At 38.5% G+C, this 19,007-nt stretch overlaps 1 protein-coding gene across 14 annotated transcripts in view; it reads left to right on the top strand.

The window, feature by feature from the left end:
* ITSN2 (intersectin 2) overlaps positions 1-19,007 on the top strand; it is a 140,124-nt gene that overhangs the window by 35,452 nt on the left and 85,665 nt on the right. For all 14 annotated transcript variants that reach the window (XM_045079304.1, XM_013052956.2, XM_045079303.1 and 11 more), the window contains 11 exons: positions 2,670-2,762; positions 4,390-4,453; positions 5,876-6,039; positions 7,324-7,530; positions 7,684-7,783; positions 8,628-8,767; positions 15,021-15,084; positions 15,616-15,753; positions 16,185-16,270; positions 16,970-17,232; positions 18,288-18,437. In XM_045079304.1, coding sequence (XP_044935239.1) covers positions 2,670-2,762; positions 4,390-4,453; positions 5,876-6,039; positions 7,324-7,530; positions 7,684-7,783; positions 8,628-8,767; positions 15,021-15,084; positions 15,616-15,753; positions 16,185-16,270; positions 16,970-17,232; positions 18,288-18,437 — 1,469 coding nt within the window. The remainder of the gene's footprint in view (positions 1-2,669; positions 2,763-4,389; positions 4,454-5,875; positions 6,040-7,323; positions 7,531-7,683; positions 7,784-8,627; positions 8,768-15,020; positions 15,085-15,615; positions 15,754-16,184; positions 16,271-16,969; positions 17,233-18,287; positions 18,438-19,007) is intronic.

Genomic DNA, 19,007 nt, shown 5'->3' on the forward strand with positions numbered 1-19,007 from the left:
GATGATCAGTGACATTGACCATATTGTCACATGCTTATTTGCCATCTTTATCTTTAATATGTCTGTTCAAATCTTTTGCCCATTGGGGAAAAGACAGGGAGGAGCAGGGATTGTATTAATGAGTTGAATAGTTCTTCATATATGTTGGATGCATGTCCTTTATTATGTTTTACAGATATTTTCTCCCAGTCTGTAGCTTGTCTTTTTACATTTTTTTTAGATTTATTTATTTTAGAGAGAGAGCAGGCTCATGCACACACAAGCATGAGTGGGGGGAGGGATATAGAGAGAGCATCTCATGCAGACTCCCTGCAGAATGCAGAGCGAGACATGGGGCTCCATTTCACGGTCCATGAGATCATGGCCTAAGCTGAAATCACAGGTTGGATGCTTAACCAACTGAGCCACACAGCCACCCATTGTCTTTTTACTTTCTTAACAGTGTCTTTAAGAAAGGAGAAAGTCCAACTTAACAAAAAGTTTTAGTCATTTGTGTCCTAATATCATTTCCTAATCTAAATTCACAAAGAGTTTTTGTTTGCTTTCATCACAGAAATTTTCAGTTTGGCTCCTGTGTTTAATTCTATAATCCATTTAGAGTTAACTCTTCATATGTGGTGCAGGATTGAAATGGTTTGATTTGTTGTTACTGTTGTTGTTCATGTGGGTGTCCTGTTCTTTCATCCTTTCAGTGAAGGGTTCAGTGAAGGGTTATCCCTTCCCCGTTGAATTATCTTGACGTCTTTGTTGAAATCAAGTGGCAACGTATTTGTGGTTTTATTTGTTTTTAATTATTTTCAGGGCAGGTAGTTTAAGATTCTTAATTTTAAGTCTGTGGATTCTGACCCTGTCTTCAACACTTAACAACTTTGATACCTGGGGCAAATTATCTAATCTCTCCATGCCTCTGTTTCCTCCTCTGTAAAACAGTAATAATAGTAATAGTAACCTCATAGAATTCTTACGAGACTTTTAGAAACAGTGCACATAAAGCTTTTAGAGAAATACCTAACACATGGCAAGTTTCATTAAATGCTAGCTGTTGTTATTTTACCAATCTAATAGATGAAAAATTATATTTAGTGTTATTTTTAGAGTTGCTATATTACTTATTACATACAGTCTTTACAACCCTGTAAACTTAGATAATCTTCCTAGTTTTTATTTTTATTTTTTAAAGATTATATTTATCTGACAGAAAGAGAAACAGTGAGAGGAAACACAAGCAGGGGGAGTGGAGGAGGGAAAAGCAGGCTTCCCGCTGAGCAGGGAGCTGATAGGAGGCTCAATCCCAGGACCCTGGGATCATTACCTGAGCTGAAGGCAGATTCCTAACAAGTGAGCCACCCAGGCGCCCCAGTCTTCCTCATTTTTAGAGGTGGCAGCTAAAGTACAGAAAACACGAGCATATTAACCATAAATATCGAGAGACAGTGTAGCTCACAGTTCAGGCTACCTGGGTTCCGATCTCAGCTCTGCCACTTACTAGTTGTGTGACCTTGGACAAATAACTTTACTGCCATGGGTTTTGGTTTCCTCACGTGTGTCATGGGGATAATAATAGTACCTAATGTCGAGGGCAGCGGTGGGAGCACTGAGGTACTGCATAAAAAGTCTCTGACATAGAGTTGGGGCTCAGTGCAAGTGAGCTGCTTCCTTCTCTGTCATCCTGTGTTGTTGTCATTGTTTTTCTGTTGTCATCAGTTTTCCAGATTCCTAGGTCCACACTCCTAGTCACAGGAGTCATGACAGGTTAATTTGTTTACTTTATAATAAACTGATAAACCAAGGGTTTACTATGTGTGTGGTATTTATTTAGAAAGTGTGTAGGTTTAGCTGTTTTAGGAACTTAGTTCTTCAGTACATCTGTTTCTATATATATTTTTTTAAAGATTTTATTTATTTATTTGACAGAGAGAAATCACATGTAGTCGGAGAGTCAGGCAGAGAGAGAGAGAGGGAAACAGGCTCCCCGCTGAGCAGAGAGCCCGATGCCGGACTTGATCCCAGGACCCCGAGATCATGACCTGAGCCGAAGGCAGCAGCTTAACCCACTGAGCCACCCAGGCGCCCCTGTTTCTATATTTTTAACTTTAATCTTAAAGCTTGTCTTTAAAAGCCCTTCATTTAGGGCTAAGAAGTATTTGTTAAGTCATATCCATCTTAGTGTTTCAAAGTATAGTGGGTACCTACTTTCAATGATAGGCATTTCCTGGAAGCAACTCTGTAGGGCCGATTTTTATACCATATACAGCAAATTTATATGAATTTATATACCTAAACATATTTGGTTTCTTACTGGTAGAAGTTGAGTAAACTGAAAAGGTAGTCAGAAGTGAAGTGTATAGACCATTATTAGCTAATTTGAATATGTAGAGAGGATGGGAATACTATCTTATTTCATCTTTTTATTTCCAGAATTTAGCTTATTGCCTATTTCTTGTGAATGGTATAGTTATTGTTCTATAGATGTTAATGGGGTGAATGAGTGAAGAACCTTAGGGCTGTGTCACATATATGGTTGTGATAGAACTTTACCGTTTGTGTCATGCAGGGATAGAGTACTGTCTCTACAGGGACACCTGTGATTCATATTTACATTTTAGAATTATTTGGAGCATTCTCATATATACATACTATAATTTCTTTGTCTTTCACTTCTGGTTTAGGAGGGCCAAACATGTGGGCTATTACTTCTGAGGAACGGACTAAGCATGACAAGCAGTTTGATAACCTCAAACCCTCAGGAGGTTACATAACAGGTTTGTATTTACATTTTATTTGTCAGTTATGTTCCTTTTCATGTATTGTCTTAGAATTAGTTTTAATTTGATTACCATCAATTTTGTATTACCAAGTGATTAAATTCCTATCAGTCAGAATTTATGCATTTAAAAAAATTGTGGCTTTCTTATTTTACCTGCAACTGTCTTAATTTGTTGTTTTGGATTTCCTTATGGAAGATCTTTTCTTGATCCTAAAGGACATCCAAGAATTTCAGTTTCCCACTTTAACATTGTTTCTAGAATGTTTTCAGTTTCTTTCTTAAGGTAGTTGAGACTTTTTTCCCAACCAAATTTATTAATATGCTCTGAATCCATTGTGCTAGTTCCCTGTATGATGGTCAGTGTTACTAGGTCTAGAAGAAGTATGTATCAGACCCATTTCCTTGAAAATAATCTAGAAGTTTTTTCCTACAATCTGTTTTTATAATGCTAGTCCTCCGTTTTTGAAAGGTGATACAAAGCATTGATTGTTGGTACTAGCTCTTGTCTTGCAAGATGACCTCCAGAGCCTAAGGAGGATTAATTTAGGTGTGTCTTTCAAATTTTTTTGTATAGATTAAACTTTTTTTCTGTGCCAAAGAACCTGAGTGCTTTATTTCCAGTAATAGTAACTATAATGACTAATATTTGCCAAATCTGTGCTGTTAGTGTTAATCTGTGCTGTGAAACCTTTCAGTCTGATTTTGGAATCCATCCTTTTAGCCATTATAGCCTAATGTTATTTGTGCTTCTATAATAATAGCTACCTTTCCTGGTATCATGGCTGGGATTTGCTCACTCTGCTTACAAGTTAGTAACATAGTCGGTTACTGTCTCATGGATGCGGCATAAGACCCAGGTTCCTCATATGACCCAGGGTTCCTGAGTCAGAGACAAAGGACTTTGTTACAAAGGGCACAGCCAGTGTTAGGAGCATCAGCACGTTCCTGTAGGCTTCTCTGTTCCCTAAATCCCACAGGGTGATGCAGAGAGCCCAAAAGGATGGCAGAAATGCAACAGTTGTGTCATAGGACAGAACATTGACCCTGAGGGAACCCACCATCTTTAGCAAGCAGGTTGTTTTTTGGCCGGGGGAAACATTACCTCTTCATGCCTCAAGATTGTTCACCACAAACCCAACCTGAGAAACAACCCAGGTGGAGAGCAGTTAGGGTCTTGCGTTCTTGGCACACACGGAAGGATGTAGAGGATTGTGCGAGACCACGAGACCAATTGGGGGACTGCCTTTCCCAACACCTGGTATTTTTTATTTAGAACTCTTTTAGGGAATAAAGTTTGAAATTATGAATTTTATTAATTAGAAATATTATCAAGTTATACACCAGTTATTATGAAAAACCTAAGATGAATAATGTAATCTTTCATCATTGATTAATGCATATAACTTGATTTGTGGCTTTCTTGTTAAAACCTAAATCTTCTTAATGTAATGTAAATAATTTTATGTGCTTATTTTTGTTTAATTTATTCCTTAGTGACTGCAATTAAAATGAAAATAAAGCAATGACATTATTATTATTATTGTCCACTACTATTATTCAGAGGCATTGGAGGAATTCCATTTACTAATGTGCTTCTCGATTTTTGCTTTTATTACCTTCAGGTGATCAAGCACGTACCTTTTTCTTACAGTCAGGCCTGCCGGCTCCTGTTTTAGCTGAAATATGGTAAAGTGTTCTCTCTTGTAGATGAATTTAAATTTCTGATAGTCTGGTTTTATTTTGTGTTTGATATAGTCTTAATCTAAAGATTTTTTTTTTTTATCATAGTCTGCTGTTGTTAAGTATTTCTTCAGCTTTTAGGAAAATAAATTTTATTGAGTAAATGACTGAAAATAATTGGGGTTTTATTCTATTGGACAGTTTTGTTTTTTGTTTTTTTTTTTTAAGAGAGAATGAGCTCAAGTTGGGGGGGGGGAGGAGCAGAGGCAAAAGCAGACTCCCCACTTGAACTTTGTGCTCAAAGCGGGGCTTGATCCCAGGACCTGATCATGACCTGAGCTGAAGGCAGACGCTTAACCAACTGAGCCACCTAGGCGCCCCTCTCTTGGACAAATTTTTTAATGTCCTTAGAATTTTTAAGGAATGATAAATACATTGCCATTGAAAAATATTTCTTTATAATTTGGCAAACTCTCAAAAATCTTCTTTATGTTACTTTGTAGTTATTTCATTTCATCATCTGTAAGACCAAAATTAGCCCTCCCTTTTCCTGCTCCTACCTTAAACAGAATTGTTCTTTATATTATCTAGGGTTTTATAAAAAAACTTTTTTTAAGATTTTGTTTATTTATTTGACAGAGGGGGAGCAGGAGAGGGAGAAGCAGGTTCCCCACTGAGCAGGGAGCCCCATGCGGGGCTTGATATCAGGACTCTGGGATCATGACCTGAGCCAAAGGCTGATGCCCAACTGACTGAGCCACCCAGGCTCCCTAGAGTTTTGTTTTTCAATGTATTTACAAGAAATGTCAACCCCTACCCCTTCTTTCTTTCCACTTGGAATATTCCCATGCCTGGTAGAGTACTGGACACATAGCAGGCTTTCAATAAATATTTGAGCAAATTAATAAATTAAATTTAGAATGATTATACTCTTGAGTAATTTCTTTCTGTCCACACTGGTGGAATTCATCCCAAAGGTCTCATAGATTCTCTTTACATGGATTCTGTGTAGATGGGCAGTATTTCTTTTTTTTTTTTTTTAAAGATTTTATTTATTTATTTGACAGAGAGAGATCACAAGCAGGCAGAGAGGCAGGCAGAGAGAGAGGAGGAAGCAGGCTCCCTGCTGAGCAGAGAGCCCGATGCGGGGCTCGATCCCAGAACCCTGGGATCATGACCTGAGCTGAAGGCAGAGGCTTAACCCACTGAGCCAACCAGGCGCCCCGGCAGTATTTCATTAGATGCGATCTTTGGTCACTATTTCTTAATTTACAGGTTTTAGCTTTTTGGATTTTATTTGCTTAATTTTATATTATGGTTATTAAGTGATGATCTGTATGTGAATACTACGTCATTGTTTCTATTTTATTATCCTCAAAAATAATGCTAGCACTGTATACTAATCTGCCTACTTCATAATTCTTTTAGGGCTTTATCAGATCTGAACAAGGATGGGAAGATGGATCAGCAGGAGTTCTCCATAGCAATGAAACTCATCAAGCTAAAGCTGCAGGGCCAACAGTTGCCCGTAGTCCTCCCTCCTATTATGAAACAACCTCCTATGTTCTCTCCATTAATTTCTGCTCGTTTCGGTATGTATTTATTAATTGAATTGGCTGCTTTTGATAGTTAAACTTTCCCTATACATAATATTTAAGGATTAGAAAAGGGTTTGTTAGCATAAAACAATAATCCTCAGACTCCAGGTTAATTGTGCCTGAGATAAGATGTTAAACTTGCTGTCATAGCAGGGGTGTCCTTGTGTCCCAGTTTTCCAGGGACAGTTCTGATTTATGCCTGTTGTCCTGGCCTCAAGTCTGGTTAGTGTTCCCTTTCATAATTCCCAGTTGGATGATAAAATATCTGACCCCCTCCAGTTAGAGCTGATCTTAAATACTATTCTTAGTTTCCTCTCTACTCCGAATGAGTCACAGAAAAATTATGAACAATTTCAAACTCACTTAGATGGTTTAAGTGGGAGGTGATTTGAAATTATTCCTAAGTAGAAATTTTTTTTAATTTAAAGGTTAATTACCCAGCTAAATTCAGGGCTAAAAGTTGCAGACTTTGTGCTCATTAATATATATATTCATCAGAGAGAATCTGTTTTCTGTTAATTTTGATTAGCCAATTTTTTATTAATTATATATAAGAAGCACTCATTGGTATGGAACATTCAGTTAGATTCTGTGAATCTACATGTTCTTTGATTCCAGATGTTAGAGCCTAAAATACTAAATTCTTTCATTATTTCAGTGAGCTCTGGAGATAAAGACCAGATCACTGTGTGACCATACTTACATAGATTGTACCTAGTAATCTAGTTAGTAACTGAATAAAAGTCATCATTTTATTCTTTTTAAAGAATTGTCCTTATAAGAAAAGTGAAATATGTGGTATACTTCCTTCTCACAAATAATGCATATACATAAATGGGTCTCCTAACGTATCTAGTAACTATCCTTTTGCGGGGGGTGGGGACATTGGGGGAATGTATGTGTGTGTGTGTTATTTGAGTAACTCAACAGCACTATATTATCCTCACACAAAACCCCACATTTTAATCCAGTAATGCAGTCTCTCTTTGAGAGTACTAATATTTAATTGGAAAAGGTTCCTTAGCTTTCATCATGATGCTTTAACTCCTTAGAAAGCATTCCCATAGTTCACATAGGTCAGAATGTTGATATTAAAAGCAGTGGTGTACCTCCCTTGCTGCTAAGTCAAAGCTGCTTTAGTGAACTTTTTATCTAGAAGACTAATTTGCCCATAGTGTCTCTGTAAATGTGGATTTGCTCACTGTACTGTCAGTTTGTTTTCTGTGCTTTATATAGTCCGTTGCTAGCACTGGGAAATGTGTTCTGTTTTGTCTCTAGGAATGGGAAGCATGCCCAATCTGTCCATTCCTCACTCATTGCCTCCAGTTGCACCTATGGCAACCCCCTTATCCTCTGCGACTTCAGGGACCACCCTTCCTCCCTTAATGATGCCTGCTCCCCTAGTGCCTTCCGTTAGCACATCATCACTACCAAATGGAACCGCTGGCCTCATTCAGCCTTTATCCATTCCTTATTCTTCTTCAAGTAAGTACTTCTAGCTAATGACTGAGAAACTGTCAAAGAAAGAAACTGGTATACTTGTATCCCAATAAATATAGATTTCCTTCATACTTTGTAAAATTGTTTAGCGTGAGCCATTTTCTTTCTTCATTTCTCCCCCCGCCTTTTTCCTTTTAGCATTGCCTCATACGTCATCTTACAGTCTCATGATGGGAGGACTCGGCGGCGGTGCTAGTTTACAGAAAGCCCAGTCTCTGATTGATCTAGGATCTAGCAGGTATGAAGGCTTAAAACCTCCAACTTTTAATGCTTTCAATAAGGAGTATCTACAAACGACTTTTTTTTTTGTAAGCTCTGAGCTTATACAGATTTTAACTTTACAATGGCCAAATGTAGAATTTAAGGCATATTTACTACTTATAATTCACCTAAAATAATTCTTTATTTTTAGGATTAGTAAATGCATGGAAAAATGTTTCACACAAGCCAAAAATGTTCTGTTTTTAATTAGTCAAGTTTTTGCCCAAAATAATATACTTTTTGTATATTTTTCTCAAAAAGTTTCATAATTATGGTATATCATTAATTTTTTCTTGAGCAAATTCTGCTGGTTGAGTATCTTTTAAATTTTAGAGAACACAAAGTCTTCAGTATTCATTCACCACACCTCATATAAATCATAATAATATTCTTCAAATCAGTGTAGCAAGAGTGTTAGATTTTAACCAAAAAGAAGGGTCTTGGTGTCCCAGCTTAGCTGCTCACTGAATGTATAACCTTGTTTTTCATAACATCACTGAGCCGCAGTTTGCCCATCGAAAAGGCAGAGACAGTAATACCTTTTACATTTGTCATAGGGATAAGAAACAGTATTCGTAAAAGTCGTAGCACAACAGAGGGCCGGGCACATAGTACGTTCTTGGTATAAGGTAGTTCTGTACTTCATATGGTATTTGCTTTCCTAAGAATGAGGTTAAATTATTTAAAACTTTAAAATATCAAACACAAAAGCAATTACGTTGTACTATAGAAGGTATGATTCTTAATGTTTCTGCCTTATAAGGTTTAACTAAATGTATTTTATTTAGTAATATAAAGATTTTAAATAAATTTTGTTATAGCTCAACTTCCTCAACTGCTTCACTGTCAGGGAACTCGCCCAAGACTGGGACCTCCGAGTGGGCAGTTCCTCAGCCTTCAAGATTAAAATATCGACAAAAATTTAATAGTCTTGACAAAAGTATGAGTGGATACCTCTCAGGTAAGTGACATTCAGTGCTTCAGAATGTGAGAGAGTTAAAGTTTTTTATATGAATTTCTACTGAAGAACATTTGCGTTTATACTTTGTAGCTTATCTAAAATTTTAACATCCAAAAAGTTTAGCAGCATTTGGTAAATACAGATATTTTAAGTAGTGTGAGAGCTCAAAGACAGATACAACTTGACTGATTTCTTCGAAGTTCTTATAATGAAGTTGAGCACACAGGTAGACCCCCAGGTTTTTGGAAAGAAGACCTCTCCCTTCAGAAGATTAAGCGTCACGCTTCAGTGCAGTGAAAGGAGAACCTCCTATGACAAGCTCCGTTGTGTGGGACTTAACCTCAACTTTTTCCCTGCGGGTCCTCTTCTTCCTTGGGTCTTTCTATGCTTACCCTTACTTAAACCTCTGTGAGCACTGTCCACCTTTTAATGTTCCAACCAAGAGGTGCCCATAAGACTTGACCTCAGGAGGGGCGCCTGGGTGGCTCAGTTGGTTATGTGTCTGCCTTTTGCTCAGATCACGATCTCAGGGTATTGGGTTTAAGCCCCACATCGGGCTCCCTGCTCAGTGGGGATTCTGCTTCTACCTCTCCCTCTGCCTCTCCTCCCCACTCACGCTGTCTCTCTTGCTCTCTCTCAAATAAATAAAATCTAAAAAAAAAAAGACTTGACCTCAGGTCCCTACAGAACATTTGAGTCCATCTCGAACACTATCCAAACTTTTCTCTTTTTTTCTTTTTCTTTCTTTCTTTTTTTTTTTTTGGGGGGGGGGGACCTTTGATTTGTATTATTGCTGAGTAGGAATAAAAATTTGTACCAGGAAAGTAGGATGTGACAAGGAGGTGAAGTGATTAAACAAAAAACATTTATGGAGCAGCCTGCTGGAAGAGAAAAGAATGAACCGGTTTGAGCATAATACTCTGGTACTTCTGTCCTCTCCAAAGACTAGAGGAAGCAAACTTTTCTAATAAAGGATAGTGAAGGGGATATAAACAGATGGTAGTAGGCCAAGGAGAGTTCCCACCTTTTAACTGCCCCTCTCTCTCCACTCAGCAACTAATTTATAGTTTAGACAGAGTAATAAAATAAGTGTTTTAAAATATTAGAGCTTCAAAGTGCTTAGGGAAAATAGAGTGGGAGATACTAAAGAGATTAGATAAAACATCTTATAGGAGGGAGCATTTCAGCTCCATCATGAAAGGAAGAGTTAGGGTTTGGACAGATAGAGATTGAAGGTGATAGCATTTGAGGGTGACAGAGAAGAAGTCTTAAGAGCAAAAAGTACATGGTGTATTTGGAGAATATGAATGTATGGGATCTCTTAATTGTGCAATGGGGCAAGGGAGCAAGAAAGCCTTGCAACTGATTTGGCAAGCAAAACTGTATGATGTTTTCTTTAAATTTACATCATAAATTTGTGATAAAAACTTTAAAAAAGCAAGATGGGGGTGATCAGGCCTTGGGCTGGACAGCTCCTTTCTATACACTTAGCACCGTCCACTGCATTTGCGTCTAAGGTCATGTATGTCAGATTCACTAGAAACTGAAGGGGGGAGAAAAGGGCAAGGTAGTCATGCACACAAAATTCAGGACAGCAGTTCCCTCTCCTGACGGAGGTGTGGAGATAAAGTCGTGGAACATAGCTTCAAAGCATTTAGTCATGAGCTAGTGTTAAGTTTGGGTGGCAGGTTCGGGCATGTCTTTGTATTGTATTTCATAACCTATAATGTGTGATTTTATATGTATCAAATAGTACATAGTTACTTTTTTCTGTGATTTTATCAAATTACTTGAAATAAGATATATTTTAAAGTCACACTATTTTTTTTTTTAACATTTTAACATCTCTGAAATTAAGGATGTGTTACCATCAGTGGTGTCTTAGCACTGTCATGGTTTTGTTGGCAGTGTTTTTTTTTTTCCTTTCTTACTGTTACATAAAATAATGATATGTCTTATAATTGATGGCATCTTAGAATCTGTGAAATATGATATTCAACACACTTAAGATTCATGAAAAGTCATCACAACTCCCATTTTTTTAAAAAAATGAACTTTGGGCCCTACATTTTACATTAAAAAGTGGACTAAAAAGCCATGTACAAAAATGTTGATAACAACTTCATTCAAAACATCCGAAAAAATGTGGATATTTAATATTGTGTTGATAATAACACAATATAAATAATGTGGATATTATTTATAAATAATATTAAATTACCTTAATAAATAAATAAATAAGTAATATTAAATATTTGTGTAACACAACATTTCACAGCAAAAAGATGAATGAATTCCTGATACATACAACAACATGGATAATGTATTGAATGAAAGAAGCTTGGCTCAAAGGGTCCACACTATTTAATACATTTATATGAAGCTGAGCAACTGGAAACATGATGGATGGTGATAGAAATCAGAATATTATAGTTACTCTGTTGGGAAGGGACCATGCACAAACCTTGTGAGGTGCTAAAAACATTCTGTATGTTGATAAGGATGTTGGTTGCATATGCACATACCCGTGTAAAAACTCATCAAGCAGTACACTTAAGATTAGTTCACTTTACGTATGTACTAAAAACATACAGTAAAAACAAAGGTGGAATATGAAGGTCAATAGAAAGTCACCTGTGAAGAATTAGTCCCCTAATGTTACTTGATTTGTATATGCCACATTATATGAAGGTCATATATTGAGTTGTTCGCGGAGTATTAACCTGAGACCTACAAGAATGAAGCTATGTATTCATAGTTAAGGGAAAGTTGTTTTTATTTTTATTTTTTAAAGATTTTATTTATTTATTTAACAGACAGAGATCACAAGTAGGCAGAGAGGCAGGCAGAGAGAGAGAGGAGGAGGAAGCAGGCTCCCTGGCTGAGCAGAGAGCCTGATGCAGGGCTCGATCCCAGGACCATGACCTGAGCCGAAGGCAGAAGCTTTAACCCACTGAGCCACCCAGGTGCCCCGTTTTTTGTTTTTTTTTTTAAATAGGTGTTTCTTGTGTCTTGCAACTGAGCATGAGCCCCAGGTATATGAGGCTGGGACTGACCTAGACTTACATGTTTTGCTTTGTTCAGTAAGTGTAGCATTCAGTGGTCTGATTTTCTTTCTCTTCTTCTTCTTCCCTTCCCCCTTAACTCTTGTGATTTATTTAGATTAATTCATTGACTCATAGTTGCTGAGTCCCATATCTTCTGGGCACTCTGTGACACACTGAAATGCACGGGGTGGGGGGAGATATGGTCCATATCTTTGAGGAGTCCATAGTATATAGGTCACATAATCATAATATTTGATTAGTGGTTTAAAAGTGCTGTGATTGGGGTGCTTGGGTGGCTCAGTTGGTTAAGCATCTAACTTTTGATTTCAGCTCAGGTCATGATCTTGCTGTCATGAGACTGAGTCCCACTTTAGGCTTCATGCTCAGCAGGGATCCTGCTTGTCCCTCTCCTTTTTTTTTTTTTTTTTTTTTAAGATTTTATTTATTTATTTGACAGAGATCACAAGTAGGCAGAGAGGCAGGCAGAGAGAGAGAAGGAAGCAGGGTCTCTGCTGAGCAGAGAGCCCAAGGCTGGGCTGGGTCTCAGAACCCTAAGATCATGACCTGAGCCAAAGGCAGAGGCTTTAATCCACTGAGCCACCCAGGTGCCCCTGTTTCTCCTACTCCTCCCTCTGCTCACTTGTTCACTCTCTCTCAAATAAATACATAAAATCTTTTTAAAAAATAAATTAAAAAATAAAAGTGCTGTGGTTAATAAAGATGAGAAAGTGACCAGTATGTGAGGATATGAAAGAGCTTCAGGGAAGAGATGACAGCTGAGCTGGACCTTATAGGATGAGTAGTCCACCAGGTAGAGAAGGAGGAACTAGCCTTATAGGCACAGGGAATATGATATCAAAAGGATTGGCAGACCAACAGTGTAGATGTTCAAGTGAGCTTTTCTTAGTAGAGTACTCTGCAGGCTCTCTATAGCCCTTTGTACGATTTATACCTTGCACATTTAAGCCTTCCACCAGTAGGCTTTTAACCATTTACATTCCTTCCTTCCTTCCTCCTGTTTGCTCTCTTGCCCCATGCTAAGGGATCTACTTTCAGTTGTCTTTGACTAAAAACTGAAACATTAGTTACTAGACCTTTTTTTCAGGTTTGAAATAACCTTCCATTTCTCTTTATTAGAAAAGTCCTCCTTACAAATGAAACAAGATGGGATCGGGAGGGAGGCAAACCATAAGAGACTCTTAATCTCACAAAACAAACTGAGAGTTGCCGGGGGATAGGGGATAGGGAGAGGGTGGTTGGGTTATGGACATTGGAGAAAGTATGTGCTACAGTAAGTGCTATGAAGTATATAAATCTGGTGATTCACAGGTCTGTACCCCTGGGGCTAATAATACATCATATGTTAATAAAAAAAAAAAAAAGAAGAAGAAGAGTCTTCTTTTTAACACAAAGACCTCCTCAAATCTCACTTACGTAAAATCTACTGAGGACTAATTATTTGGGAGACGGTATAAGCTATTTGCAGTGTTTTTTCAAGACTGAGATTTTAAAGTTACATAATATAAATGTCCAGTTGCATGTTATAATTTATGGTGTATTTATGTCTGTTCCGTATGGTATATATAGCTCATGTTCAAAGCTCAGTGAAACAGTGGGTTAGCAGCATTCAGGCTGGCTCTGCAGTGGGAGCTGAGGAAGAGTTGGTGGATGTACTGTTTTCTGTGCAGTTGTTTGGATGGTTCTCAGCTCAGGCTGAACCCTGAGTAGAGGCTGACTCCCAGTACTCATGGCTCAGTCGTCACCTGGGAGTGGGAGGTGCAACACCTGCGTTACTGACTAGGAGACCTGCCCTGGAGAAGCCATGTCATTTTATCCATGGTCAGAAAGCCTCACACTTGGCCATCAGGAGTGAATACTCCTGTGAATGAGACCTGAATGGATTTCTGGGATTTCTGTGTGGCCATCATCCTGACATGAAAATGCAGGGCAGGAAGCCTGTTACAGAAACATATTTTTGATGACTGAGGGAGAGAAAAGAAGTTGAAACAGTTTGTTACAGATCATAAGCAATCAGTGAATGCTGTTATTACTCTCGGACTCTATCCCATAAGTCCCCATTGCACCTTAGAGAACTTCGGATTACAATTCTTTTCATCACTTTAGCAAATATTTATTGAGCATTTATGGACCTGGCACTGGGTACAATCGTTAGTGAATAAGGCAGTCAAGGTTTTTGTCCATAGGACTTAGCAGAAACAGACAATAAATAGCTAAACAGGAAGATAAATATTACATTACAGATTGTGATATGAGTTATGAAAGAAACAAACAAGAAGTATATTAGATCATAGGGCAGACAGAGAAGACATTTCTGAGAAGGTGGCATTAAATTGGGACTTTCAGGGTGAGGACCCAGACAGGCAGTGATGTCAGATTTTAGAACTTGATGTTGGATATGGGTGTACATGAGGGAGGGATCAAGGGTGACTTTCTGCTTTCTGGCTTGAGACCCTGGCAGGACAGTGATGCCACCCAGAGCAAGGGGAAGGCTGAAGGTAAATTGGGTGAAAAGGGCTGTGAATGGGGATTGAGAGAGTCATTTGGTATGCATTTGGTTTGAGATGCCTGTAAAATACTTCAGCAGGTTTTTCAGTTGGATATAGAAATCTAAACCTAAAGCAGAGGTTTAGGCTGGGATGTACATTTGCAAATTATCTAGGTGCTATTTAAAGTCACAAAAATGAATGTGAACACACAGAGAGAACAGAGTGCCCAGAACAGAGCCTTGGGGAATCCCAGCATTTACAGGTCACTTGGAAAAGAGAAAGTAGAGAGGAAAGATCAGAGAGAGATGAGAAAGTCTGAAGATGCTAAGAAAGCAGTGCTTAGAGGTGCACAGGGAGCATGAGGAGACCTGAGAGCTCAGCCTCCAGCACTTTCTGTGCCAGCACTAGGACCCTTGTGTTGGTCAGTGGTGTGTGCTTGTTATTTTCTGAAAGGAGGTGGGGGAACACTTGAGTTACTAATTCTTGATTTTAAATTCCTTGGGGGCAAGGGTTTTGATTACTGTGTTTTGATTACTCCCCAGTGCTCAGCAGCTGGCATATAGTAAAAACCTTTTTGATGTCAAAAGTTTCCAGGATAGCAGCAGTATTATTTTATGGAATACAGTCATTTCAGTTTGCATGACTTTGAAGAGACTAAAGAATTTTCTTTCTTTTTTCTGGTTTTTCCCACTCAATCAGGTTTTCAAGCTAGAAATGCTCTTCTTCAGTCAAATCTTTCCCAAACTCAGCTAGCTACTATTTGGTGAGTTTGTCCATTGATCGTGATTTTTAACTATACATCCTCTGTTGTAGGAAAAATACTGTTTCTGTCAAAGTTTATGACTCAAAGATGTTCCATAAAAGCAGCCATTCAAAGCCTAATGCAACCCTAAAAGCCAATAAAATTGTACAAATTGTTATTTTTTGGCAATGTAGCATTTAATTATTTTGCAAGTAAAACTGGTTTGTCTTTTCATAATGGCATCTGTGGAGAATTAGAGAATGTCTCATTTTTAATTTAGAGCTAAATGTGATTTGATAGGTGAATTATCCATGAAATGAGACAAGCCACCTTTTCAGAAGGAATGTTTCTTTTTCTCCCCTCCCTTTGTGATAGAACAGTGAACGGTAAAAATAAGCTCACTTTTCCATGTATATTTATATTTCCCTAAAGTATGTTAACCCAGCTGTTTATTGTAATTATTATTATTTTGAAATTAAATATTGAACTCTTTTGAAAATACTTCACTCTAAGTAGACTGTTTATAGCTGTGAATGTTCACATTTTCTTTAGGACCCTGGCTGACATTGATGGTGACGGACAGCTGAGAGCTGAAGAGTTCATCCTTGCGATGCACCTCACTGACATGGCCAAAGCGGGACAACCATTACCACTGACGTTGCCTCCTGAGCTTGTCCCTCCGTCTTTCAGGTGGGCGCCTCTTGAGGTGAAGAGGCATGGTTTTGATTTTTGGGTAGACATGATGATTACGTTGCAATCTCCTGAAGTTAAACATTGACACTGACATTTGATTTTGGTATTTAATGAGTTACACCAGCAAGGAGTAGAAATAGGTGGGTTTCCACCGTGTTATAGATAAGGAAACTGGCAGCTACAGATTAAGAACACAGTTGCTCACGGACAGCAGTCAGCTAAACCATGATGTGAATCCAAGCCTTTCTGGCTAGATAGTCCATATCCTTCCATACATCATAACTTTAGACCATATTGCACTCTAAGTGTCTTTAATACTGCATTCTAAATATTCAATGGCTCTAGTCATTGGTAGTACAGCTATATATACAGTCTAGAAATGTCCAGACTGTTTGGTGCTAAATTCATTTGTTGTCTTCTTTTCTTAGGGGAGGAAAGCAAATTGATTCTATTAATGGAACTCTGCCTTCATATCAGAAAATTCAAGAAGAGGAACCTCAGAAAAAATTACCAGGTAACATTGAATGTCTAAGTTGTATGTTTACAGTGGGTTCTCTTAAATTTTACCTTGAGTTGTAAACAAGTATTTAGTATGTTACATTCTTAATATTTTATATGCTATAAGAGAAAACTATTCACCAAAAGGGTTAGATTCTGACATCAATAAACTGAAGATAGTAAAAAGTGAGAAGTATATTTAGGAAGAAGAGACAGTGTATGTGTTTGGCAAGAGTCTTTGTCTTAGACATCCTAGTTAAAATGCTCCTCCCACTTTAGGAAAAATCACTACAGCAAGCTTTGTGATGAAATCTTCAGCTGTAAAGAAAAGTTTAAATATTGGTTGAAAAAGTACATATGTATATATTTTAAAGTATTAAAAAGTTAATGAACTATATCAAATAAAATAAGTATATAGCCGTATAACTTTATTTATCCGAAGAAAATACTGAGAAAACAGTTAGCATTTTTATTGGCAGGAATAGTAAAATTATTTCTCTCAGATGGATTCAAACTTAGAAATTTGTTTTCCAAAAATGAATCCTCTTAGACAAAAGTAAATACTTTACTATTTACATTTGAGTTAAAACTATCCTTAGGGGAAGTGTCCACAGAGTAACAGCACTCAAATGATCACGAGGCATGAGGGTGTTGAAACTGGAGTCCACGTTCTTGGGCTGTTCATGTGAGAGTCCTTACAACATGTTTTATTTAGTTACTTTTGAGGACAAGCGGAAGGCCAACTACGAGCGAGGAAACGTGGAGCTGGAGAAGCGACGCCAAGCGCTGATGGAGCAGCAGCAGAGGGAGGCAGAACGGAAGGCCCAGAAAGAAAAGGAAGAGTGGGAGCGCAAACAGAGAGAATTGCAGGAGCAAGAATGGAAGAAGCAACTTGAATTAGAAAAACGCTTGGAGAAGCAGAGGGAACTGGAAAGACAGCGGGAGGAAGAAAGGAGAAAAGAGATAGAAAGACGAGAGGTTGTTTTTAACTTATTTTGTTTCCTCAGAAAATGATTATATTTAATAAGTGACTTTATTCCATTTGATTTAAAAATGGGTATTTTTGTTGTGTCTTATTTTCTCTGCATCATTCATTCTTACTTATCATCTCCATCTCTGAGCCTGCCTTCCCTTGCGGAGGGGAAGAGGGCCCTTGCTTGTGAAGGGTTTTCAGGGCCAGTACCTGGTGGAGGACGCCTGTCTGCAGGTGATAAGTTATTCAGAGGAGGACTGATGGCAGAGCTGAGTTGAGTGAGGAGCTGAGGTTAGTGAGCCAGAGGAAGGAGTCCGTCCAGGCAGGGCATGAACAAAAGTAAGCTTGGGATCCAGAGTAAGAGGCCGCGGAATTGGAGCCGCAGAAAGCTGAGACTGGGGAGTCCGGAGGAGGAGCACAAGGGTGGGCTTGCACAGGTCCTTGGGATAAATACTGCTGTGTGGTATCCCTAGGAGGACTGGCTTTGTTTTAAGGGGCTTGGGATGGAGCACAGAAATCACAATGACACTGAAGTAAAGTCAGGAGAAGGGTTTTTCTTCCCTGATACCAGAATAAAGGTATGATTATTCTTATTAACACTTCTATTTCTGAGATTGTCTTTTTATTTAAGAAAAAAGTAACTACAAAGAAAAAGATGGTTCCATGAAACAGTCAAAAAGTCTGATGGGTGATGTTACTTTTGTGGAAGTCCATAGGTTAGGCCAACTGCTAAAACTGGGTTTGCCCAGTTTCCTAACTTAGGCACTGAAGCTCACTAAATGCCAAACACTGCCTCCCCTCTCTGTCCTCCCATCACTTTTTGAATGAGGCAAAATTGTTAATTTAAAAATTAATTCATTGGGGCGCCTGGGTGGCTCAGTGGGTTAAAGCCTCTGCCTTCAGCTCAGGTCATGATCCCAGGGTTCTGGGATGGAGCCCTGCATCTGGCTCTCTGCTCTACGGGGCTTCCTCCTCTCTCTCTCTGCCTGCTTCTCTGCCTGCTTGTGATCTCTGTCAAATGAATAAATAAAATCTTTTAAAAAAAATTCATTATTTTCAGGCAGCAAAACAGGAACTGGAAAGACAACGTCGTTTAGAATGGGAGAGGATTCGTCGACAGGAGCTTCTCAATCAAAGGAATAGAGAACAGGAAGAAATTGTCAGGTTAAACTCTAAAAAGAAGAGTCTTCATCTCGAGTTGGAAGCACTGGTATGCCTGAGGTTTGAGTGAAATTGCTGTGAATGATGCTAAAGTTACCTGTTGAAAATACTGTTCTTTTTTTTTTTTTTCCCTTAAGATTTTATTTACTTATGTGAGAGAGAGAGAAAGAGCAGCCACAAGCAGGGAGTGGGGAGCAGGGGTGGGGGGGTGGGGGGGTGAGGAGACTCCTTGCTGGCTTAGTCCCAGGACTCTGGGATCATAACCTGAACTGAATGCAGACATTTAACGGACTGAGCCACCCAGGCACCCCTGTCATTGCTTTTTAAACCTACCTCATGAATACATTATGTTTTCATGGGATTGAATAGTCATGTTTTCATGTGTGCTTCTTAACAGTCTGGACAATATAGTTTACCAGAACAGTGACTCAGAGTGCTGAGAGTTACGTTGTGGTCTCAGTGCCGAAGCTGCCAAACTATGTATTCCTGGGCAAGGCATCCCTTCTCTGTGTGTTGCTTTGCCCGTCTGTAAAAGATAGAGTTGTGTCAGTTTAGTAAAAAAAATTTTTTTTTAGTTTAGTAATTTTCAGTTTTGAAGTTGATGTCTAGAAGTGGTCTG

Source organism: Mustela putorius, unplaced genomic scaffold, assembly GCF_011764305.1.
Source record: "Mustela putorius furo isolate JIRA1106 unplaced genomic scaffold, ASM1176430v1.1 tig00000281_pilon_pilon_pilon, whole genome shotgun sequence".
Classification (NCBI taxonomy): Eukaryota; Metazoa; Chordata; class Mammalia; order Carnivora; family Mustelidae; genus Mustela; species Mustela putorius.